This window comes from Contarinia nasturtii, unplaced genomic scaffold (genome assembly GCF_009176525.2).
Source record: "Contarinia nasturtii isolate CC-2019 unplaced genomic scaffold, AAFC_CNas_1.1 Cnas_scaffold_1182, whole genome shotgun sequence".
NCBI classification, from domain to species: domain Eukaryota; kingdom Metazoa; phylum Arthropoda; class Insecta; order Diptera; family Cecidomyiidae; genus Contarinia; species Contarinia nasturtii.
In genome coordinates, this window is record NW_022198526.1 from 1335593 (window position 1) to 1360252 (window position 24660).

The following is a 24660-nucleotide window of genomic DNA, read 5'->3' on the forward strand; positions in this document are numbered from 1 at the left end:
TTATAACTGAATTCGTCAGAAGCACTTCAAAAATGACATGTCATAATGAAGCGAAAATTCAAATTTGGTGTTGGGACATGAATTTAGAAAAACCAATTGATTCCTTGATTGAGAATTATGCATAACCATGGTTATAATAAATATTGAGTTATTTTCATTTTAATTTCTCAATTAAAAAATGACTTTGACTTCTATTATCCTCTGTGGTGTAAACCTGTAGTTGCTGGTAATGCAATGCGATATACTTATATGACTCACATGAGTGTGTGTATAAATGACACGATTCGCAGAACAAATTGCACAAACATAAATGCAGCATTAGCACATTTCGGCAAATTCTTCATTTTCTCTCAATTTTATATAAAAAGGGCATTTTATCATTCATCTTTCTCAATTCGTTCAGTTTGAAACAGTATTATTACAGTCAAATAATCTTAAACATTTTCCATTATAATCGATTAATATCATTTATGTGTTTGTAGATTGGTATAACCAAAGCCATTTTGAGGTTAATTGCGATGAAAAATATATGCGCATTTGTCCTCGTTGCAATTTTTTGTTATCAAATATTTGATACAGAATGCAACATATTACCTCAAGCAATACAAATTATAACACGCAAAAACAATGTCTTTCAACTACAATTGGGGGACTTGAAACGTATACTGGAAAATGACGTCATCAAGGATCGATATGTGGTTGTTGTTTCAATTGCTGGTGCATTTCGGAAAGGCAAAAGTTTTCTTATGAATATTTTCATAAAATACTTGAATGCAAATGTAAGCCACATAACATTTTTATGAACAATTAAAGTGAATTCATATTTCTGGAATTATATATAATTCAATACAGTATAAAGGTCGTCATATATCAGATTGGTTAGGTGAGAATGGGGAAGGTTCCATAGCAGGCGGCTTTTCATGGCGAGGTGGACAAAAACCAGAAACAATGGGAATTTGGATGTGGTCAGAAGTGTTTACCCACGACTCTGAAAATGGGGATAAGTTAGCAATTGTTTTGATCGATACACAAGGCATCTTTGACGATAAAACTGGTTTCGAAGATTGTACAAAGATTTTTGCCATAAGTACGATGTTGTCATCAGTCCAATGTTTCAATATAATGCAGCACATCCAAGAAGATCATTTACAACAATTGGAATTTTTCACTGAATATGGTCGAATTGCTCAAATGCAAAAAAGCGCAAAACCATTTCAAAAACTGCTTTTCATAGTAAGAGACTGGCCGTATTCACATGAAACAAACTATGGCAATGGCCAAGCGCTCATAGATGAAATATTGACACCAACAGAGGATCAAGCACTCGAAATGCAAGAACTAAGAAAACGAATTAAATCCAGTTTTCAAAGCACGGAGGCATATTTACTGCCTCATCCAGGTAGGATCGTTGCTGAAGGCGATGAATTCACTGGTGATGTTCAGCAAATTGACCCGAAATTTAGAAAGTACGTGAAAAATTTGGTTATTTCACTTTTTGCACCTGAAAATCTCATTGTAAAAAGAATTAATAGCCAAAAGATGCGTGCTCAAGATTTGGTTCAATATTTCGAAACATATTTGAACATTTTCAAGGGAGATTCATTGCCAAAACCAAAAACAATTATTGAGGTATTTGACTATTTCTCATTTAAAAACAAAGAATTTAAAATCATTTTTTTTATTTATTTAAAAATAGGCGAATATAGATGCAAGTAACACGATTTTACAGAAAGAATGCCATAACTATTATATTAAAACAATGGATAAAAAGTTAGAAGAACGTGATCTATCCGCAACTGAACTCATTGACCTTCATAAGCAAACAAAATCAGAAGCAATATCACAGGTTCATAATTTAATAAGAGTTTAAGTTTTTGAAACAAAACTAAACATATTTTATTACAATAGTTTTTGGAAAAACCAAAACTTGGTAGTGATGACCATGCTTCCACATTTAAAAGCAAACTTGAATATGACATAGAGGAAACGTACCAAAGAATTGAAAAAGATAATTTGCAAAAACTAAAGTTTCACATCGAACAAGAAGAACACAAACGAAAAAATCGAAAACTCGAAAAAGATATTGAAGACATGAGAAGAAAAAAAAATACTGGCGGTTTAAAGATAGCATACACAATTATTGGAACGGGTGGTGGATTACTTCTTACATATTTTGCAGGCCCCCTTTCTCCATTTGTTGGTGGAATTGCTGGTTTCATAGCAGATAGGTTAAGATCAAATAATGATTCTGAATAAGATTAAAGCATTCATTTATATAATTTATTATTATTAATGTAATTAATAAATGGCAAAAACTTTATACATTCTAATACAGTTTGAATAAAGTTTTTTTCAATCTATGTGTAGAATATCAAAACCAATCAATGAGTGAAATCCTAAACAGTCATAATAAAATTGCAAATTACTTAAAAACTCAAAATACACATTTATTCAAATTAATTCGCTGTAACTTCAATATAAAGTTTAATTCATTTAGAAAATGTTCATTTATAATTTAAAAAAAATGAATAAATAACAAAAAAAAATGTAAATAAGTCTCATCACTTTCTGAAAATGTTCTTAGTTTATAACTATGTGGCAACAACAAAATTTATACTGAAAGTCGTATACTGGAATTGTTTATTGGCTATTCCAATCTCGATGGAGTTTTGAATGGCTTTCGTAAACTCTCTGGCGTAGGTTTAGCGCAAATATATGACTTTCGAATAGGAGGTGGAGTACCATAGCTTTGCAGACGATTTATTTTCTCCAGAAGCACTGAAGAATTTCGACCCACCGGTGACTCTGCGATAGTTGTTCGATTCAGACTTGTGTCTAGTGTTTTTGACGATATGTTTGAAATTGAATTTTCTTTGTTGCCTTGGTCATATTCCTTTAATTTTTCACAGCATTCTTCTACGTACTGATTCGGGTCAATTTTATCAATTTCCTCACGAAGATTGGCTAGCTTCAATGATCGTTCCGCTACTTTTGGACTCACTAAGAATGTAGTGAGTTCGGTAACAAATGCATGTGGTATACCTAATTTTAATATAATTTAAAATAATCGATAAGTAATCGGAGAATAATCGAAAAATAATCGGAAACATATAATGAAAAAATTGCAAAGCAATAGCCACAACAACAATAATGTCCAGCAATTGCTTTAAATTGAGATTTGGTAGTTGTAATCGTCGATTTCTGTGGAAGAGAATAAAAAAAATACTAGCTTACTATAGAATAGTACTTCTGGGTCTGCTGGTCACTACCTAGATACATACAATAACAGAAAAACAAACAATGAACATGAATTGCAGTAGATGAAATTAAATGAAAGCAATGAAATTGATTCGAATTGAAACATACCCCCCGGGAACGACCGCAGATACATTTCTTTAACTTTATGCTAAAGTTAACTTCTGTTGCCGGAAAGAATACGATTGCGGACCGGTTCGTAGTTTGGGCAAAATAGAAACTGAACGATACAAATTCGATACGATAGAATTAAAATTCATTTCACAATGAAGAAAATGCAATGCAAAAAAACTTACCGATCCTTTGTATTCATATTTTCCGGGTTCTGACATCGTTGTGGTCGGTTTGTGAACGATTACCAGTGTAAGAACTAAAAATGTGTCCATATTCTTCTTCGACATTTGATGTGTTCGATTTGTTGTTCCTGCCAATGAATGAATGTTGAAAACAAAAAAAAAATATTTGAAAAAAAAATCTTAAAAAAAGATTCAATTGCATATCGTAGTCAAAGTGGGCTTTGAAAAATCATGAGAAACTGCGTCGCACTATTGGCTAACGGTACCCGTAATCCAATGTGCGCAATGATGAAATTCATGATTTAACATGATTTTGTATTGTGTTCAATGTGTTTCTCTCTATCTCAATCTAATTCTAGCATGCAGTCAATTTTTTGTAAAAAAATTCGAAAATTCTGTTTAATATTATATTTTAAAATAATACTTACCGAACACATTTTTTGGAAAAACCGACAAAAATCCAATTCGAGAGAATATTTCACTTTCAATGCAACCTGAAAATTTATGCGCAGCAATTTTAGTTCTTACACTGATGATGGTTCAAGACGATGTGACTTGTTGCCGGCTTGTTGGTTTGAAATGTCACAGTCAAATATACTCTCGCACCAACACATTCAAATCGCCTTGTCGTTGACAGTGGCCGATATTGAACAGCGAATGCGTTAGCTACTATGCAAAACATGACATTATGACAACAGAGTAGAATATGTATTCAAACGAACTCACCCGAATGTGATTTCTTGTTGCTGTTGATACAGTTTTCGTTTATCCGTTTGCGTCGCCATGTTGTCGTCGTTGTGACGTTGTTCCGATGCAATGCTATTGTGTGTACAACATTGATTCTTTGTGTGTTGTTCTCTCCACTGCTACTACCAAATCTCAATTTTTCGTCAGCAATCTGTTATATGCTGTTGTGACTTTTGTTTCTTTCGTATGTTTTCTCTTACATTCTAATGGTTCCCCAATCATCTATCATTCACTCACTCACTCATCCACACACACACTCTCTCTCTCTTTTTATTTCACATAGATTCAATTTCCATCATCGTCATTTGACAATCTCATACGTAATACATATATTACAATTAATGACGATAATCGAAACTAATCGAAGAATAATCGCAAAACAATCAATAATAATTAATAAGTAATTTTTAAGTGATTTGCCCCTCGGGTATACCATTTCGAGTGCGTCGATGTGCATTTTCGATTGGTCTCCATTCCAATTGACTTATCATTAAACATCGATTGACTTGAACGATATCATCGCAAGCGTGATGTTGAATATTTGTCCAAAATTTGAGACAGAGCATATTTTTGTTGGCATCGGCAATGTATACCAATTGAAATGGGTAATTTGGTGCAACGGCTTCGATTTTTACGACAACACCAAATGTATCCACTTCATTGAAATATGGTTCGAACTGTTGTGAATTGACTTCAGCAAGAGAGAACAATTTCCGCTTGAATGGTTCATGTGACGTCGATGATGGAGACATTTGCACTTGCTGAATTTTAGTAAACCCACTAGTCGTCAATTGCACATCTTTCATACGCATCCCATTTGCCGTGACATAGCGAACATCTATAATTGTGTTTTCACGCATTGTGGGATGCGACTCATCAGCATTCCAAATAGACAGAATCACCGTTTTTGTTGCACACGGAGATACCGGATCGATCAATCGTATTTTTTGCAATGGTGTCGATTTCGTTGCATTCTTAATTGAATCCAATTTCTCTCGAACTATCGCACTGATTTTATTTTGCATTTCGTCGTTGCGTTTCGTTTGATAATCCTCCAATAGTTTGTGCTGAGTTGATGATAAATCCAGCTATGAAATGTAAAAAAAATGTTTTTACTATAAAGAACTTCAATTGATATATAAAAGTGAATGGTGTTTATGTACTTCAATGCTGTCATTTGAATTTTCCATGAAATTCCACAGCTCTTCTCCATCGTCAATATCACAAATTTTCTTCTTCGTTCGCTTTGATGCCTTTCGATCTTCCTCATATTCTTTTTCAATTATTATGCTGGCCTCTTCATAGAACTTCTCAACGTTTTCTAAGCGTTTTTTGTCATCTTTCTGATTCTGTCGTTGTTCTACTTTATTCGATCTGAAAACTATGCAAAAACAAATGATAATTCGGTTCCCTTCCGAATAAATTCAACGAAATCCTACCAGTTTTTTGTCCGTTTTCTGTTTGTTGTTTTACTGCGTAAATCAAGGGATAGATTCGTAAGACATATGCTCTCATTCGTGTAATTAAGCCACCGTTTCCATCGACGGAGTTCAGTGATATGGCGAACGGCCATGGCTCCTTGCAGTAGCCTAATTTCGCATACCATCTTGCTCTTCTGGTCGAATTAGCCGTTATTTTTAAAGCCACCGAAATTGGCATCTGAAAATATGGAATGTTTCGTGTAGAGAAATATCATTGCAATAATATGCAAATGTACATACTTCAAGTGGGCTACACGCTTCTTCAAATCCAATAATCTCAGCCCCTTGAATGATTAGTTTGGTTCCGATGGTAATTTTACCAGTGGTCACTGCATGCGATAAAACTGAATCTAAAACGTTCGATCTAATCGAATACCATCCGTCACATAATTCGAGCGTACATGCTGAGCTATTGTTTAATATGCGACTGACAAATAGTACCATGCGTTTGGCCGCTGAGTCATCACGTTCAACGATTCTTCGAATTACAGACCTTTTGACATCGTCAATCTCACGACCATATCGGTACTTGAGTTGTGTTAAAACCTGAAACAAAACAAAAACAATCAAAAATTGAAATCTATGAAATTTTTTCTCTGCGGCACTTACATTCTCCGGTGTGAGACCGTTTCCAGCAAATTTATGTGGATATGATCGTTCGTAACTTGCCAATTTCAGCATGATCCACTTTAAGGAATTGCCAATCCAGTGGTCTGGCACTAGTTTCGGGTCGACTGATGGACAACTAAGAAATGCGCTTGTCAATTCTTTGACTCCAACTCGTGAATTTTCGTCCATGATCAGACACATTTCATCTGGCATAACGATTCCATCGACATTTCTCCGGCACACATCATCCGAATAAAATTTCCACATATCGAATTTGAATTCAAGCACATTGTCAATATTCAGATCGATGACATTCGATTGAACACCCAATTCAATCAATTCATTGTGTTTGTACTTTTTTGGTGTGCCCAATTCGCAGAGTTTCTTCGGATCTAACATTTTCTGCAAAAAAAGCGAACCATAATGCCGACGAATTGGATGTGATTTTTTCAAGCACTGTGCTTGTTGTTTGCTCAACGCAGTTTTTCGTTCGAATTTAATTTCATCGGATATTTTCAATATATCAATTTCTACGTCGGTGACACTGTCATTGAGTAACTGAAAATCGTCTGTAATTGTTTCGTTCAAATTCAGCGATGAGTCGCTTTTATTAGCTGTTTCCAATTGAAAACGTTGCGTACTTGTTTCGAACAGGGCCGCAGCCATGTCACCATCGAGATAAGTGTCAAAATCTTTGGCTTTATTGTTGACGATCGGTGTGATTAGGGGACAGTGTGTGGTGTCGTTGGTGAAGTTTGGCGTGATTGGAAGACCACCTTTGATACCAATCAATGAACTGGGATTGGGTGTGCTCGTTATAAATGCGGTTGATGAATGATTGTTTTTCCTTAATGGTGTTTGACAAGCTAGAATATTTTCATTCAAATTGGCATCATCCTTAAATTCATTCCGCAAATTTCGATCGATCTCTTTGAGAGTTTGAGCATATTTTTCCATTTTTTTGGTCGAAATTTGAATGTTTGAACCGCCGGCTGTTGAAAACCCTCCCGCAAAACTTGTACCAGCTACATTTGATGATGACTTAAAACATCGATCAGTTTTAAGCTTGCCAAAATCAAAATCTTCACCGAAAAATGTCATGGTTTTTGCTATAGATTTGGGCACCAACTTGCTTGAGCCCATTGTTCGAAAACCTTCACATCTTGAATTCATGCTTTTCATGTTACCTTGATGTGAAGTCGAATTTTGAAATGACTCCGTTTCACTTGAATGCTTAAATTTTTTCGCGATCGGTTTTTCTTCCAAAACTGGATCGATTTGGTTATATTTTTCGTCGATGTCAGCAAATATGCTCGCTGTTCGTTTCATTTGTGCGGCTGTCATTTCAATAGATGTGCCACGAGCAGTTACAAAACCATTCACTGATGACGAATTTTTAAACAAATTTTCGGGATTTCTCTCCGGACGACCGAATTCAGCGCCAAAATGTAATCGTTTTGGTATCCGTTGTTCAATTGATATCGATTGTTTCGATGTTGATGGTGTCGAATGCATGTGCATTGTGTCTCCAATACGCCCTTTGATCAATGAAAAAGGCGTTGAAACTGACTGTTGATTTTGCGCTCGGCAACGGTTCACAATTTTTGGTGTATTGATATTTACAAAAATATCATCACCATCATCGTCAAGCAATTGAATCGATGGATTATGATAGTTCACGTCATTTGTCGTGTCAGCAACCTCATCACAATCCTCAAATAGTCGATTTGATGCTATGGTATTCTCCAATCGTCGATTGTTTCCCGTTGAGCGTTTCGAATTGTTTGGCGTATCAACGATCTTTTCAAAGTCATTATGTTCCGCAACACTTACAAAATCATCCGAGTCATACGCGAATTCTTTGAACTCTTCGTCGAGTGTAACCGTATTATGTGATAAATCTGTGCTGAAATCCAATTGATATGATTGTGGTTGTGTGAAATATGTATTAAGTTGTGTCAGATTTTCCAGAATACGTCGACTATCATTTAAAACAACGTCTATATCTTGCGTGTACTGAGTGCTTTCGACATCAAACTCATTCGGTAGATCGTCGTTGGTCGGCCCTTCTTTGTTATTATCGTCATCATCAAATGTCAAAACTTTTACTCGAGCCACGTGTATTCGGTCGTACGTTTTACGATTGGGTCGCCTAAGCAATACAACGGGTGGTGTGCGTGCAATTTCCTCTTCACTCTCATCATCATTAAAATCATCCAAAATGCTCTCAACAAAAGTCATAGCTTCCATATCACTTTGTATTGTTTCTATTCGTTCGTATTGTGACGTTGAGTATTCATTAAAAGAACGAATCGTGCGTTCGTTCACAGGACTTTGATTGGAACAATTTGCTTGCTCATTCATCGAAGTGTCACCTTTGCTTTGATTTTGCCACTCTGAAAATTGAATATTTTCAAGTGATACGTCCCTTGCCTCACGATCAACTAGAGAACCCAATAAGCTTGGTGAGCTGATGTGCGCTGATAATTCGTCATTCGATTCGACTGATGACACATTTTGCGATGATAACAATAAATCTTTAACCGAAACCAAACCGTGTGTTTGTGAAAGTGTTTGAGACACGTTGAAATTCTGTGAGTGTGACAACAAATCGAATTTATTACATTCTTCAATTAATTTTGTGTGGTGCAATATGTCAAAATCGTTTAACATTGACATTGTACGGTTTTTCTCTTCAGGCGATACATCATCGAGTCCTATATAAATATTTACATTATGTATTTTTACATCAGTTACACTATCCTCTGAACTTTTTTCACATTGACCACCATCGATTTTATCAGTTGATTTAATGGAAAGAATACTCTTTTGTTGCTGTAAATTTTTCGCGCGTTCGCTTAGTATTTCACGGCGAGGTTTCTTCTTTTGATGCGATGACTTGGAATTTCTTATGCTTAAACGTGATTTGCCCAATTTCACCGGTGGACTCGGCGGTATCACATCATCTCTATTCATATTGATTGACTTTTTTTTACAGTTTTACTAAACGAAAATTCTTAAACAAAACACTAACTAAATCAAAATGCTCTTTTGCATTGTTTACGCTTTACATGTTGAACGTTCCTATGGGCTATTTGTACTGAATGACACTTCGTGTGACACATAAGCGATCACAATGTATGTGTAATCTGCGTTACCGACATCGATTGAGCACTTTTTTTTATTGTTGAACGTTCAAATTTGAATTAATTTGAGCATCACTTGAGTATTTATGGTAAACAACGGACTTTTTGACGATGTCAATAATTTGTTTTACACTTATTTACTGTATCAAATTTAATTGAAAAACTACGATTTTTTTTCGCTTCCAAGTGACGGAAATGTGGAATAGAATAATTTGATAAAATTATAGGTTTGATAATAATCATAAATTTTTGTCATGATTTCTCCATAGTATATTCCACCGTGCTTAACTTTTCCGTGAACGATAGCAAGCAATAGCAGCTATATCCAAATAATAACAATATTGTTGTTCCAGTATTTGCTTTGCGCTTTTTTTTCTATCGTCGACACAACACCTGTTCAAATCATGAATATCGGCAAATTAATAGCGAGAAATTGATATTTGATAACAACAAACAATTGCCTGCTTGCGTTGTAAATGAGCTAATCGCAATTCGAATCACATGCAGTAACCGACGAATAAAACAAAAAAATGACGTTTCACCGGTAAAAAAAAATTAATTCACATATGATAATGTTCAATTGTTTTTATGTATCGTAAACACCTGAAATGAATCAATAGATATACCGGGTTTCACATGAAATAAAATAACGTCATGAAATGGTTCTGTTTTTCTGAAAATGTCTATTTACGTGGGCTAACTAAATTTGTGGAATAAACAACTATCGAAAAACAGATATGATTTGTTTTGCGCAAAAACAAATTTACCGCAATTGTAGGTATTATGCGTAGAAACGATTAGGCGATAGATATGAGAGATATAAGACTGACTACTAATAACATAATGATGGTTTTCATGCGAAAGTGAGAGTGTTGCTCATCAACATTCCACTTGACGAAGTGATGATCTCAATGAATTCTTAGTAGTTAATTCACTTGTTCATACATTTGTACAAAGAATTAAGCAAATAAAATGGAGCAACAAGATGCATCATTTAAAGCGATCTGAAGTGAATCGTAATGTCACCCATCGAGTATATAAACAAATGCCACGGCACACGCCGTATTTATCACAGTAATCAATGCGAGTTGCTCGTCAGTTAATCGTAAACAGTGGTCACGATCAGTGTGTTTAAATTGTGAACTGTTATCAAAGCAGCATATTTGAAACAGCTACAACATTATCGTCAAATCAACGACATAAGATGGAAAATCTAATCAACGGCCACAATCGTAATGCGTACGATTTAGATGGCGGTGAGTATAAAAAGAAGTGTTTTTTTCTTTATTGATTTATAGTAATATCGAACTCAATGCTAAACAGATCGAAAGTGTAGTCAGGTGGTGTGGAAATAAATTCAGTTTTTTTTTAGAAATTTAAAATTAATATCACATTAATATGGGTGAGAGTAAATTTTTTTGTCTATGTATACTTTCTACAATTTTTCGCGAAAAAAGAAATCAAATTTCAAAATACCTTTTCAAATCGAATATTTGGTTTTCTACATGTAATACGCTCAGATTTCAACATAAGTTACCTTAACTCTCACCGCCGATAGAACAATGCTCAGCAGTTTAATGTTTTTTTTTATATTCATGGTCATAATTCAGTGATACGTTCAGATACAGAGATTGTGAATAAAAGTGCGTGCTCAGACGTCTCAAGTTTAATCACACGTTTTCCAATACGAAACGCAAAACAAAAAACAATCAATTGTGAAAAAGTGAACTGAAGTCAAATTGATTTACGGAATATTTTAACGATATAAATTAGAATGGTCGTGTCGCGCCTTTATAGTGCATTTTAATAATTGATCTGTATACAGACAGGATTATTGACAATTTCCAACTAACCGACCTCATGCCAATTCAATGAACAATCATAAAAGGCTGCACGAAAACATGTGACACGAATCGTAAACAATGTTCAGTCAACAATTTCGTTTATCAAATGTGCGGCCCATTTCCGTCATATATGAACAGCCGGGCTCGGTCATCTTCCACTTAACAATTTATTTCATACAATTTGTTCCGCACACTCGTTCAACAATATACATATGCTAAACGAGTGTGAGAACTTTTTGATTTCATCACGTGCATAACACTTAACTCAATTATTTATATTGGAATGGTTTACGCATAGCCATGAGCAACGTGCTCTTGTCGACGAGATAAATCTTTTCTAATCAGTGTGATTCATCATTTCGTTGTCTCACATAATCGCATAAGCGGAATGATAACAAACAGCAACACTAAACAATATAAATCGGAGCAACCAAATTCAATTGAAAAATTTATGGTACAAAAAATTATTGACATTTTGACAATGTGACAAAAAAAATCGTCGTTGATGGATAGAAATTAAAATGTCACTACCAGCTCAACTTTTTTTTTGCAAAAATCTGCGGGACTTTTTTTTATCATAATGTACAAAGACAAAAAAAGTGGCCAAACATCAAGTGGTTACAAACGCTCGACTACAATTACTATATTTATAAATATTAAAGTGCCAATTAAAAGATATTTTTTAAATGCTCAATTTCTTTTTTATCAATTACAAAAAAAATATTCATATGGTTTCAAATAATTATTCGCCTAATCGCCGTGATAATATTTCGTTGAAATTCCGAAACATTTGTGTTGATAAAAATATTTGAAATTTTTATTTCGACTCGCTAAATTTATTTTCGAAAAAAAGAAGAATTGTGCCATTTTGAAAAAATTCAATTATGAGGCCATTAAACTAGTTGAAAATGTGCATCGCAGAGTGTAAGTCGAAATTTATTTAAATTTAATTCGAAATTAATGCTGATTAATGCAAAGCGATCAAAATTACAATAATAACAATTCCAAGATCGAAGTTTATTGACTTGCATACAATATAACAGGTGCATATCACCGATGCAAATCACATCATGTGACAAAAAAGTTAGTCGTTACCCACAATCCAGTAAACAAACATGAACCTCTCTCTTTTTAAGCATTCACCTTCAATGCAAATATGAATTAAAAATGCAGCCAGGACCTTTAATAATAGCAATGCGCTTTTAAATTGAAATTTATATTGCCTTTGAACTCGAACAAAATTTGCATATTTATGGTAATGTAAGCTGTCATTGACATTGAATGATATAAATTCGCCCACAGCTGGCTTGCGATATATCATTTATTAGCCAAACAATCAAAACAAAATACAATCAACATGTGCGCAGTTACTTAATGAAACCTTTTTTTTTCTTCAAAAATTTCTTGAGTCGTTCAATTGTAGAGATTTTCGTTGGATTCATGTGATTGCACAATTTCTTCCGGCAACCCACACGCCTATAAAAAAATGTAATGTCATTTTGACATGCAAATATCCATTTTAATTGAATTAGAAATTGATGGATAAAGCGGAAATTGCATATACAGTTATACAGTTGGACTCCGATCATTTGAATTTAGTTTATTTCAAATATTCGCGTCATCTATTTTGAATAAGCGATATTGGTATATAAAATCAAAATTAAAGTGCTATTTAATTATTCATTAACAATCAATGAAGCTAAGCAGGTTTTTAATGTTCGCCGAATTTTTTTGGTTTGTATCTAAGTCGAGTTTGACGCATTTGGATTCTTTTTATATACGTTTATTTTAATTCTATTCTTTATCGAGAATCAATCTAAACGCTTGCAAAATAAATATGTGTAAATTTATGGAGTTCTTCGGTCAGTTTACCTTGGACAAAAGGGTAAAGATACTAGGAAATCGTGTGAGTTGCACACGTGCAGCAGTAAATTTCTCAAGAGATTCTTTTTTTTTTTAAATAGACGAATAAATGAATGAATGAATGTATTTCATCAGATTTCTCTGTTAAAAAAAACTGCTGGAGCAAAAATGCTCGATAATTTGAATTATATTCATTGAATATAGCAGAAAACTAAATGATACGAATTAACGAAGTTCGACTGTATGTTGATTGTTGAACCAAAATTAATTGCAGAATCACGAATGCAATTGTTTTAACGATTTGAAACAATAACATTACTGTTGCAAAGATTGGCGTCATTAATGTAAAACATTTGCGAATGAACGAAATGAGTAATCATTTGGACGAGTAGATTATATGCAGGGAAAGTCAACAAAGTTTGAAACCGAAAACGAAATGGAAACAAGTAATTATACAACATATGCTTAAAATGAACTTGAATACCGCTAAATGCATTATCATTCATTATGATTATTGCAATGTCTGTACAGTGTACGTACTGTATGTACTGCACACTTGAACTTGAACGGAATAATTTTTGTAATTATGGATTAGCACAGTTGAAACTTTCAACACCACAACCAAATATATTTTTGGTCACCAAAAAATGTTTGTATAACTCACCAAAATGGGTCAAAAATCTCCCAATTTAATATAATTTTAATGGCTTCAAATTGGTATGAGTTTATTTTTTTCGGTGATTGTTTTTGCCGGAAAAAAGTCGTTTCGCAATATGCGATTCGAGAAAAATGTATAAAAAATATATCACACAATCCGTTAATTTTGATGTAAATAACCAAGAATCAAAAGTCAGAGTTAATCAACAACAGAGATGAACAAAGAAGTATAAAAATAGAACGCTTAAAACTGAGATGAAAAAAATTCGATTTGCGTGACAGTAAACAATCTATGACATTTTTCAATGGATCGTAGAACACTTACAGTCTCTGCTTCTATTTTTGAAATAGCTTTTAGATAATTGAACTTTTCAAAAGTGTGAAAAAAAATCGCATAATAAAAAGTCTAATAACCCGAATAATTAACGTGTTCAAAACATGTTTAATATCAAACAAATACAGACAATCTCGATATTTGAATGGTTCAATGTCGTTCATTACATTTAAACATAGAAATACTCCAAATCGTGAATTTCGAGAGAAAGCTGTTTAGTAAATAAAACCGATAAGAAGTAAATGTGTTGCGCAAATAAGAACAACAAATCTCTGGTGTTTAACTAATAAAAATTCATGCAAAATAAACACAAACATTTACTCTGATTTGATTTTATTGCATTGATTTGTGTAACTGATTAGAAAATGTCAAATGATGCACGCATTAAAGCAATTGTTTGTTAATTATTCTGGAAATATTACAATTTCAAATGTTAAACACAATTAATTTTAGTTTACAAGCATTTCAATTGGCATTTGTGTTCTGTGAGGAAAAAATTCTTTCCATTGTTTCCACACTCATTATCATATAAAAAACTTGAGCATTTTTTCTCTGTGGCATTATAATACCAACGGTACACGAAATTCGATTCGCCAACAGAACAAATATCATCGGAGGGTGCACCAGAACACTCGTCAATATCTGAAAAATAAATATTTTTCACACTAAAATCGATTTTTATAATATATCTACCTACTTCTACTGGAACAAAATTCTAGTCGCAAGATTACGAGAATAATCAGAGAAACAATTCTGAGATGAACCATTGTTCAACAGCATTAAAATCAAACTACCGGACTACTAAATTGCTATCTTGATTCAAGTTATAATATTGACATATCAAAACGTGTGTTGTGAGGCATAGGTCAGTGATAACAAATTAGAGCTGATTATCACACATAATAAACAGATTACTGTATACAAATTATTTCATTTCATTAAATTGGTTCACAATTGGACGTTGAAAAAAGAGCGTGTCTTTCCATTCAATCGCATGAATAACGTGTTTCCTTCGTGTCTCATTTCAGTTTCAAGAGTTTCATCAACCGACGGAAGCCCTCACAAAACTCTCGTATTAATCGTATGTTTATCGGGCCTTTTATGCGCAACAATTATTGTTAGTTTAGTGGTATTCCTATTGCGAAAATCAACCAGAAACGAATTTATTATGATGCAGCACATAATATCAAACGCAGAGCCCAAATCACAGAGAGAACAAATGGATGTTGAATCACAAGAGCCACAGCCTAGTACAAGTTGGGCAGCTGAAGCAATCACATGTGAAGAACCTCAACCGAGCACGAGTCGACCCAAAACGAAGATTTTCGCGATATTCGGTTCATCAAAGCAATCTTTTGATTTGAATTAAGATTAAGTGGAAATTTGGGATAAAAAATGATTTTTTTCGATTCAAACGTCGATCTTAAGCCAAAGACTTATGATATTCAGTATTTTTTTTAGATATAAAAAATAATATTACCTCAGTTTAAGTCAATTAAAAAAATGTCTCTAAATTAGGGATACGATTTATGAGTGAAAAAATGTTGATTTATTTAATGATTAGAAGGGTTTAATTTTTTTTAAGTAAATAATAGTTACCAATAGAAAATTGGAAAATCAATATGAATAAAATTGCGGTTTTATTTATTTTCCCGAAAATAGCTTGCAAATAAGTTGACTGCAATTACTCTGTGGCCGAAACACAAGACGGTAAGTTCGGATTCCTTATACAGAATGTTCCACCGTTAGAGACAGATCTGCGCTGTTTACACTTATACATTTCATTCAATTTGAGTACATCAACTTGACTCATTCCCTTTCGTTGACCCATTACTTTTGAAAATCGTTCATCCTTGTTTGAAGGCATTGAAAAATAGAAATCAACCGATCAATATTACGGTAACGAAAATCATTGCACTTACTAGAGCTTCAATGGTTGGCTTGTCATTCGATGTGAATGCATATCTACTGTAATGCATAACACTGGCGTAATCATAATTTTGGCCAAAATGTGTTACCATTTGTGAGCTATATTTCCGAAAATTATGCTCTTTTCCAGCTTTAACATTATCGTAGACAATTTTTATGTAATTATCTCGATCGTGTGCACTCTGCATGTGATAAAATCCGAGAGCTACAAGAATATTAGAATATTTTACCATTTTTGTGTTCAAATAGAAAATTGAAAAGCGATTACCATGTAATATTTCATGAATTACGGTTCCAAATTGACGAAAACAGTTTGGCGATAAATTCAAAATTTGCGCTTTGCCTTGGTAACCCACGTGTGCAGAACAACCTGAACTAAGTGCCTACAAATTGATTGAAAAATCCTTTTTTTGAGTGTCTGCACTATTTCCACTTGACTTTGGCATGTCAATGTTATGCCAACGTCTAAGGTTGGTACTTGAGAGGTGCTACTTACATTGAATTCGATATATCCATCTTCGTCGGAGCGTTCTTTGAATTGAATGCATGATACTGATTCGATTAATATCATCGCTCTTTCAATTTCAGATTGCTCTAGTAATGAGTGATTTTCATCCATTTCATAGTAAACGATATTTTTTGGCCATCGCTTATTACTATTAATCAATCCATTTCGTGGCGATAAGATTAAAGCACGTGCCTCTTCTGATGTTAGTATGATATCACCTTCAAAACTCTCTCCATATTCACTGTCTACTTGAAACGAGAAACCTTGACTTTAAGATTGATATTTTGATTAAATTGACAGGCGCATGTATCAAACACATATTTTGATATCGAATTTTAAGTAAAATAAATGAATGAAAAAATCTCACTTTTGTCTAATCGCTTCGCATCTATGACTAAATCAAGCGTCAATAGAATAAAAAAATATATTAAAAAAACCACACTCATGTTAAATGAAGGATTGTTAAATAGCGTTCACAATGGATTCAAAACTTACCTTTTTAAAGGCTGAAATGAACTTATATATAGTGTACTTTATCGCCAAGAACTTATAATAAATGCACCTTTGAAAATAATATACAATATAAATGCATCGAGTAATGTTGTTTATTGTTGAAACGAAAAAAAAAAAATTATCTTTCTGCACCTTTTTTCCAAAGAACCACGTTACTTACAATAAAGTAGAGTTGTGAATGTAGTATATGTGCGATTAAAACTGGATTTGACCACCTGGTTTTTTGATATTTTCATAAAAAAGCGATTTTCAACATCATATAAAAGCGGCAAAATGCAGACGAATTAATTAATTTGTGGCGTTACTAATGTTTCTAACCTGATAAAAAGTTCAGAAATTGTGTCACGCACGAGTGAATTTAATATGTTTGAAAATGTTGAAAGATTAAAGAATTGACTTGTTCTCGTAGCCTACACAGATTTGTGCTATGGGAATAAATTAAGTTTTTTTTAATTTAATTCATGGCGTCCAAAGATTGCAGTCACTGAAAAGTTTTTGTCAACTTTCAAAATGATCAAATTTTTGATGAAAAAATTCATAAAATAGCAACAATTTATACTCGCACGTTACATATTTATTATTATTTGGATATCGAATGCATTTCGAGTGTACATCAAGTAATTTTTATACTTTTTAATCAGACAATGTATTGAGATATTGTCAGCGAGATATTCCAGTATTTAATATCATATTATGATTACCAATGGAATGACAACAATAGTAGTAGTATTCGAAAAGTTTTTGTCTTGTATACATCTAAAAGACATGAATAACTTGTATCATTATTCATTATGGCGCGTTCGCAGGACCACCAGGCGGTTGTAAATTAGCTATCCAACCCTGGAGAGCTTGCTGAATACCTTGCAGATTAGCTTGGATGCCTTGAAAATTATTCTGGAACCTCGGATTCGCTTGCAGACGTCTCAACCTAAAATGAGGCAATGAGCCACGAATAGACGGATTCGGAACAGGATTTAATGTATTCTGATTAACTGCATGATCACTAGTTGAAGGCTGATCATTTCTATTTGGGGGCGGATTAACCGGCATTGGAAGCTGACTACTTTGATCACTACCACTTTGAAGTTGGCTACTATTGCATGTGGGATGTTCGATCAATAATAAATCAGCGACCATGCCGGTGGAGGTGTTGTCATAATTCAAGTTTCTATCGGGATAAAATTGAATGTTAATGTCCGGTTCAATGCAAAGTGCCGTCTTAAGTGTTGAAAATGTATAAGTTGACGGTGGTATCTGTTGTTGTTCGAATCGAATCTCATACTTAAGCCACGGCCTTATGATGATCGGCGAAGTCAAATCAACTCGATTCTTACCATGACTACTCAGCTTAGTTTCACCGCTGAACAGTATTGTGTCATTCACATTTTGAGATTCATCATCAACATTTTTCTCTATAATTGTTATGTTTGAAGTGGGAAAATGTTCATCAATTTTGAAATATTGCCATTTTTCCTTATCAAATGTATAAACATTTGCATATAAAAATCCTTTCAACAATAAAAACTTGTTCGATGAAAATGTGGTGGTCTCGATATTCTTAACGAGAAAACTATCCGATATAATTCGGTTGACTTTATTCCCACTACTTTCGCCAATATTCCAGAACTTTTTTCGCGTAAAGAACTTCGGCTGATATGCATCCGATGCGGCAATTCCAATAATATCTTTGAGTTCTTCGTTCGTACACAGGTCAGTGTATTGCGTAAAGATTTCGGAAAATTCCGTGTGTGAGAGTGCACCAAATGGCAACTGAAAAAATAACTCACCCAGTTGATCACGAACTTGTTTAAGATAATTTTCACTTAATTCATTTAGTTGTGCTGATTTCGTTGCCCATCTTATGCATGCCTCCAGTATCTCCGTAATTGAACAATTGTACGTGCCCATGTTTAAAATATATTCCAGCGTTGTTTTGTTGCTTGTCAAAAAATCATTCGTCTTAAACACCGCCGATGTTTCGAATTTAATGAATTCGTCACACATTTTCACCAAACTATCCTGATTATAGAAGGCTCCAAGTTTATAGCTGATGAATACGGTATTTACAGATAAATTTTTACCCAAAAATGTCGAACATGCATGCATGCAATCCATGACCTTATATTTGTCGCAAAGATGCATGATCTTTTCAATATGTTCGAATGTCAATGATACATCGGCAAGATAGAAAAATTGAAGAAATTTTTCGAACGCTTCGACTGGCGCATCCACTATAGTAACTTCAGCGCATTCTTTTGGTGAACCGTAAAATATTGTATGAAATACCGGGCTCATGGCAGCCAAAATAGTCTTGTGCGCTGGAAGTTTAGTCGGTTGTTCAATGTCCGCACCAAATACAAAATGAACATCAGCTGAATTTGGATTCAAATATAATTGTTCGAGAGCCTTTGCCGCAGCATTGCTGCTGACTTTCTTTGTGATAGCTACATTGACCGCTGGTAAATCATTCTCATTTCCGGCATCTACCCTTGGTTTTTTTGTCACTTCTTGTGAGCCGCTCTCTTCGTTACTCATTTTATCGAGAAATCACAAAGAATTTCAATCATCTGCAAAAAAAAAAAAATAAAAACAAATAACAATCAAAATAAAATAAAAGAATATTGAAAATAAAAATGTACATATTACACAAAATGTGTGGCAAATCTGCGAAATCTATTGGTGAACATATAGTTTGGCGCATTACAAGTGAATTCTACAAAAGATATATTATGAAATGTCAAACACAAGTCTGTAATGTTTTGCTTAGCTGGGTGGTTGTTCAGGTTCACCAAAAGATTTCGCAGATTTATCACAAAATTTTCATCAATAGTTGTCGTAGATCTACCACAAATATTTTTTGTGTGTGAACGTCGAGAAGAAAAATTCAAAGAACTGTATATATCACACTCTAACATGATCACACATACATTCCCGTGTATATGACGGCCCTTTTACTACTTTAAGTAATGAAAACAGACATCGTGTTTACATTCTCACAAACATACACTTATTCACGAAGGAAAACTGAAAGAAACACACAGTCCAAATTTACTAATAAAGAAAATAACCACTACAGTCTTTGTTTTCATGTTTTCAAATGTTTTATAATTATATTTAATTTTGGAAATAGTATTTAGAGCAGAGTAACGACCTAGAAACTGGTCGGAAGTATTAAACACTTATTTTACCTGTTTGCGCGTCTAAACTCACTGCTATCAACTATCAACAAACAATTTGACAGAACCTACGATCTATTTTGTTAATGTATATGTTTAGCATTGCATTTTTAGGGAAGTTTCAAATCAATCGCTTTTATTTGGGGTCTGTTCACACTGTGAACTTCAAAGGTCATACATTTTTTTATATTGCTCACGATAGAAAAAATGTTTTTTTTTTTTGCTTAGCTCACGATAGAAAAGAGGAAATTATTGCATGAATAATTTTACTGCTCCGGCATGTACTTTCTTTGCATTTATCGGAAAATTAATTAAAAACTAGCAAAACATTCGTTCTTCTATTGCTTTATTTTTTTTTTTTAGCCGTGCGAACTAGACAATAGTAATTTTTTATACATTTTAATAAATCAACTGATAAGGAAATGAGGTACGACTGATTCATCTGCTGAATTTATTCCTGCTTCGGGCTCGGGTTCTGGCGCATCACATTCATACATTGTATTTAATTTGAAAATGTCCTTTTCGCTTAATTTCTCGCGTTGTCCAATCTTGCCCAAAAATGACTCATCCTTTAAGAAAAAAAATTACAAAATATCAAAATGTTATGTGTATAAGATGTATTTAATATACCACAGGTACAATCGTTGCATTGCCGTTTTTGCTAAATCCATATGCACTATAATGCATCACACTACCATAATCATAGGTTGTGTTGAAATTTGTTACTTCGGTATTATTGAATTTGGCAAAATTATGCTCATAACCCGATCGAATATTTCCCCAATGAATCGTGACGTATTCGTCTCGATCATGAGCGCTTTGCATGTGATAGAAGCCAAGTGCTACAAATGTATGACATAATTAATTCAACGATTCAAATGCATCGAAAATGTCCAATTCAGATAAATGTTTACCATGTAAAAATTCATGCATTATTGTACCCAAACGGAAGCAACCTGTGCCCGGTTTATACTTTTGTAAATTCAAGCGTTGTGTTTTGTTTTGATATCCAACTGATGAGTAACATCCTTCATCGTAGGCCTATAAGAAATATTTCACTTTATTATAAAATATTTATTGAAATAAGTTCAATATCTTACAGTTAAATTAACGAATTTTTCCTCATTTGTTCGTCTGACGAACTTCAGACACGAAACCGATTCAAGCTTTTTTAATGCTATTTCGATGAAATCTTGTTGTTCTTTTGTATGGTTTGCATTTAATTGGTAAGCAACAGTTTTATTTGGCCAACGATATTTCTCTAGAATTAATCCATTTCGTGCTGGTGAAAAAATAGCTTCAATTTGTTCTTGAGTCAAAACCATATCTCCTTCAAATTTATCGCCATATTCGTCAACTGCCGAAGAAAGAGTTTTTATTGAACATTTATATTGTTCGGTAACAATTTTAATTTACGACGCACCTTTGTTCGAGAGTCCTCTTTCAGAAATGGTGTCCAAAGGTAATGAACAAGTTAATGTGAATAATGACGCGAGCACAAATGAAAGCAACAATTTTATCATTTTGATTAAGTGACCGAAGAGAACATTGGATTGAAAATGAACGTAATAACCATTTTATTCACACTTACAAGTCTTTTATACTAACTCCATAATGAATTAAATGAATGATAATTCAATTCTTCGATATTCCCAATGATAACATTAAACGGGGTTAAATGGAATTTTAAATCAAAATCACAAATCAAATAAATTGATTTGGTTTGAAATTTTTCAAATAAAAACAGTCAAATAAATTGATTTAAAGTTATTTGAAGATTTTAATTTTAGAAAATTCAAATAAAATCAATTTGTTTGATTTTAACATTGATTTGAATTCTCAAATCGCAATTATTATATTAAAAATACATTGTAAATTGTTTTTTTTTTTAATTAAACCAATTTACCTTTAAATTACGATAACGGCTACAAATTGGAAAATGAACATGTGGCCAATACAGTTAAGTCACGTACAAACTGTGCCGTTTCACTTAACTCAATTCGACTTATATTCGATTTCCCATCAAAACAATTTAAAGCATACAAAAGCCGATTTTGCTCTAGCAAAATGAACCAAGTGACATTTCTATTGGGAAGAATTCGAAAAAATCAAAACGGTAAATGGAGGGATTACTGTAAATCACAGTGCGAATCTAATCGATTGACACATTAATAGGTCAATTTGTGAACCAAATGTGTTAGTACACAAGAGATATCTTATCACATGATAAAATAGAAAAATTCGAGTGCATATTGCTTCTTATTTGTATACAAAGTTGTAACAGAGGATTAAATTATTAGAGCAGTATATTTGCTGGATGAATATCGCTGGATATTTTCAGACGCTGATTCTCAGCCGCTGAGCGCGTTAAATACAACGAAACGACGTAACAGCTACAAATATATGAAGAAAGTCTGCACAAAATAGAATGCAAAAATGAACCTTTGCAGTAATGTTGCGTTGTATTTAACGCACTTGGCGCTGAGAATCAGCGTCTGAAAATATCAGCCGATGTTCATCCCGCAAATATACTGCTCTGTAAATTATCGTTGTTTCGTAGCAACTACGTCTTAAAAATCGATCACATCATAAATTGGGGCATATAATCTGAATACAATTAAAAGTCATTCAAATATCTTCAATAGCACAAAACTAAGTGTGTTGAAAACGGAAATTGGTATCTCAAAAAAGTGGCCTCAACTGCATTTTGGTTGGTGTTGTTGACATTGATTAGTTAAAATAGCTCATCGTCACTAATTGACCAATTTAATTTTTGTATGTTAAAATTGGTAGTTTCCTGATTTGGATCGTGTGCATCATCGATGTCATGTGCTGTATCAATAAAATTGAGCAACGAAACAATGAACGTTATCGGAAAACAAAACTCGATTAGATGATTAGATGAATAGATGATATCGTATTTTTTTAACGACTAAGCGCTCAGTATTTTAATATAAATATAAAGTTAGACTTAAGGTCTACAGTATCTCACCTCATGCGCAAGCAACATATCTCAAACTGAAAATATTACAAACATGACGCACAATTCAATATAAGATTCATCATTTTGATTCATTTTTGTTTCATTTTAATTCTATGATTCAGCCTTAAATTTAACATTTAATTGAAAAATGGAAATAAAATCTAAAAAAACGATACTCTAAATGATTTAAAATAAATATATATGTACAACAATAAAGGAAATCATTTGTAACACTTTGCCATCGCTAATGACAATATGCTTTATTGATCATTGCTATATCCATTTCACTCAACTTTTCGCGTTCTCCAATTAAGTTCACAATCGATTTGTTCTAATTTTAAGAAAAATTTAGACGAAATAAAAAAAAGAAAAAGAGACATTTATACAAAATGATAATATTACTCACCAATGGTTTTACAGTATGACTGCCATTTTTCAAATCTTGAGTATTGTGCGTATGCGTATTTTTGATCCCAAGGGCTGAAAAATTTAAAAACACTTTCTTTACAAAACACCCTCGTTTTTTTCTGATAAAGATAAGGTCACTTACCATGTAAAAACTGGTGAATTATTGCTCCAAAAATGAAACATTTTCCAGATTTCGACTGTTGTAAGTTTAACACTTGTGCGCCTCCTAGATAGCCAACCGCTGAAAAACAACCGATCTCTTTCGCCTACAATCAATAACATATAAATAATTCACGTTACAATGACACAATCGGTGGCACTTACACTTAGTTGAATGTAGTCACTTTCATTAATACGTGATTTGAATTTCAAACATGAAACTGTTTCAATTGCAGTCAACGCTTTTTTAATTTGTTCTTGCTGTTCTTGTGTGTGTTCAGTGGTCATTTGATATGGAATTGAACGAGTGGGCCAATAAAAGTTATCTTCATCTAATTGATTTTTCTGCTGTTTTGAAATGTTCAATTGTTGTGGATTATGCATTAAACCAACTTCGAAATGATTCCCGTATTTAATGGCTGATGAAAAGATGCAAAAAAGATTTAAATTTTTTCTAATTGTTTGTCTAATGTCACTTACATCCAGCCGATGATTCATCCACATTGGACATGGAATATGCCATCAAAAATAATAAATATGTGAACACCATAATTATAATGATTATGGCTGTAACTCGAAAAAATACACCACACGCCATATTCAACTGCTGAGAATGAGCGTTATATTGGAAATAAACATGAATAATATGATGGAGTTATTGCTACCGCCTTCACACTAAACATTTTTTTCCAAAATACTGCTGACTAAGTGATTCATTTCTCACAACAAGTCTGTGTAAATATTATGAATTC

The 24660-nt window shown here is 33.3% G+C and overlaps 7 protein-coding genes and 1 long non-coding RNA gene across 17 annotated transcripts; 2 read left to right on the plus strand and 6 right to left on the minus strand.

Moving 5' to 3' along the window:
* Positions 1 to 308: 308 nt before the first annotated feature.
* Positions 309 to 2458, plus strand: LOC116344751 (atlastin-like). Its single transcript, XM_031773479.1, has 5 exons — positions 309 to 412; positions 483 to 779; positions 853 to 1629; positions 1697 to 1846; positions 1909 to 2458. Exons 2-5 carry the CDS (start codon positions 519 to 521, stop codon positions 2254 to 2256), a joined length of 1536 nt encoding a protein of 511 aa, XP_031629339.1. The 5' UTR covers positions 309 to 412; positions 483 to 518; the 3' UTR covers positions 2257 to 2458.
* LOC116344750 lies at positions 2423 to 9474 on the minus strand. 4 transcript variants are annotated; one of them, XM_031773477.1, is made up of 6 exons: positions 6389 to 9474; positions 6020 to 6325; positions 5738 to 5957; positions 5462 to 5679; positions 4732 to 5386; positions 2423 to 3042 (listed from the first exon to the last, which is right to left on the minus strand). In XM_031773477.1, exons 1-6 carry the CDS (start codon positions 9362 to 9364, stop codon positions 2648 to 2650), a joined length of 4770 nt encoding a protein of 1589 aa, XP_031629337.1. In that variant the 5' UTR covers positions 9365 to 9474; the 3' UTR covers positions 2423 to 2647. The 4 variants fall into 4 exon arrangements, 1 of the variants encoding a protein (XP_031629337.1); XR_004201451.1 differs by lacking the exons at positions 4732 to 5386; positions 5462 to 5679; positions 5738 to 5957; positions 6020 to 6325; positions 6389 to 9474 and adding exons at positions 3235 to 3269; positions 3367 to 3475; positions 3552 to 3679; positions 3980 to 4217; positions 4278 to 4724 and having other exon boundaries at positions 2925 to 3042; XR_004201452.1 differs by lacking the exons at positions 4732 to 5386; positions 5462 to 5679; positions 5738 to 5957; positions 6020 to 6325; positions 6389 to 9474 and adding exons at positions 3235 to 3269; positions 3367 to 3475; positions 3552 to 3679; positions 3980 to 4220; positions 4278 to 4292 and having other exon boundaries at positions 2925 to 3042.
* A 1121-nt stretch (positions 9475 to 10595) lies between these two features.
* Positions 10596 to 15816, plus strand: LOC116344779. 2 transcript variants are annotated; one of them, XM_031773517.1, is made up of 2 exons: positions 10596 to 10790; positions 15261 to 15814. In XM_031773517.1, the coding sequence occupies exons 1-2, from the start codon at positions 10739 to 10741 to the stop codon at positions 15599 to 15601; spliced, it is 393 nt and encodes a 130-aa protein (XP_031629377.1). In that variant the 5' UTR covers positions 10596 to 10738; the 3' UTR covers positions 15602 to 15814. The 2 variants fall into 2 exon arrangements, with proteins under 2 accessions (XP_031629377.1, XP_031629378.1); XM_031773518.1 differs by lacking the exon at positions 10596 to 10790 and adding an exon at positions 10839 to 10936 and having other exon boundaries at positions 15261 to 15816.
* LOC116344780 lies at positions 14549 to 15027 on the minus strand. The gene is made up of 2 exons (XR_004201456.1): positions 14930 to 15027; positions 14549 to 14874 (listed from the first exon to the last, which is right to left on the minus strand). It is a non-coding gene; the product is annotated as an uncharacterized LOC116344780 (long non-coding RNA).
* On the minus strand, positions 15804 to 17140 carry LOC116344778 (zinc metalloproteinase nas-4-like). Its single transcript, XM_031773516.1, has 5 exons — positions 17037 to 17140; positions 16658 to 16914; positions 16430 to 16544; positions 16155 to 16366; positions 15804 to 16084 (listed from the first exon to the last, which is right to left on the minus strand). The coding sequence occupies exons 1-5, from the start codon at positions 17113 to 17115 to the stop codon at positions 15917 to 15919; spliced, it is 831 nt and encodes a 276-aa protein (XP_031629376.1). The 5' UTR covers positions 17116 to 17140; the 3' UTR covers positions 15804 to 15916.
* A 585-nt stretch (positions 17141 to 17725) lies between these two features.
* LOC116344795 (BTB/POZ domain-containing protein 3-like) lies at positions 17726 to 20429 on the minus strand. Of its 6 annotated transcripts, none has more exons than XM_031773541.1 (2): positions 20371 to 20429; positions 17726 to 19749 (listed from the first exon to the last, which is right to left on the minus strand). In XM_031773541.1, the coding sequence occupies exon 2, from the start codon at positions 19715 to 19717 to the stop codon at positions 17972 to 17974; it is 1746 nt and encodes a 581-aa protein (XP_031629401.1). In that variant the 5' UTR covers positions 19718 to 19749; positions 20371 to 20429; the 3' UTR covers positions 17726 to 17971. The 6 variants fall into 6 exon arrangements, with proteins under 6 accessions (XP_031629401.1, XP_031629402.1, XP_031629405.1 ...); XM_031773542.1 differs by lacking the exon at positions 20371 to 20429 and adding an exon at positions 20110 to 20221; XM_031773545.1 differs by lacking the exon at positions 20371 to 20429 and adding an exon at positions 20028 to 20047.
* A 258-nt stretch (positions 20430 to 20687) lies between these two features.
* Positions 20688 to 21911, minus strand: LOC116344818 (seminal metalloprotease 1-like). Its single transcript, XM_031773593.1, has 5 exons — positions 21782 to 21911; positions 21459 to 21715; positions 21273 to 21399; positions 20989 to 21200; positions 20688 to 20927 (listed from the first exon to the last, which is right to left on the minus strand). Exons 1-5 carry the CDS (start codon positions 21879 to 21881, stop codon positions 20766 to 20768), a joined length of 858 nt encoding a protein of 285 aa, XP_031629453.1. The 5' UTR covers positions 21882 to 21911; the 3' UTR covers positions 20688 to 20765.
* A 1657-nt stretch (positions 21912 to 23568) lies between these two features.
* On the minus strand, positions 23569 to 24522 carry LOC116344884 (astacin-like metalloprotease toxin 5). Its single transcript, XM_031773725.1, has 5 exons — positions 24389 to 24522; positions 24074 to 24327; positions 23892 to 24015; positions 23748 to 23821; positions 23569 to 23672 (listed from the first exon to the last, which is right to left on the minus strand). The coding sequence occupies exons 1-5, from the start codon at positions 24504 to 24506 to the stop codon at positions 23586 to 23588; spliced, it is 657 nt and encodes a 218-aa protein (XP_031629585.1). The 5' UTR covers positions 24507 to 24522; the 3' UTR covers positions 23569 to 23585.
* Positions 24523 to 24660: the final 138 nt, after the last annotated feature.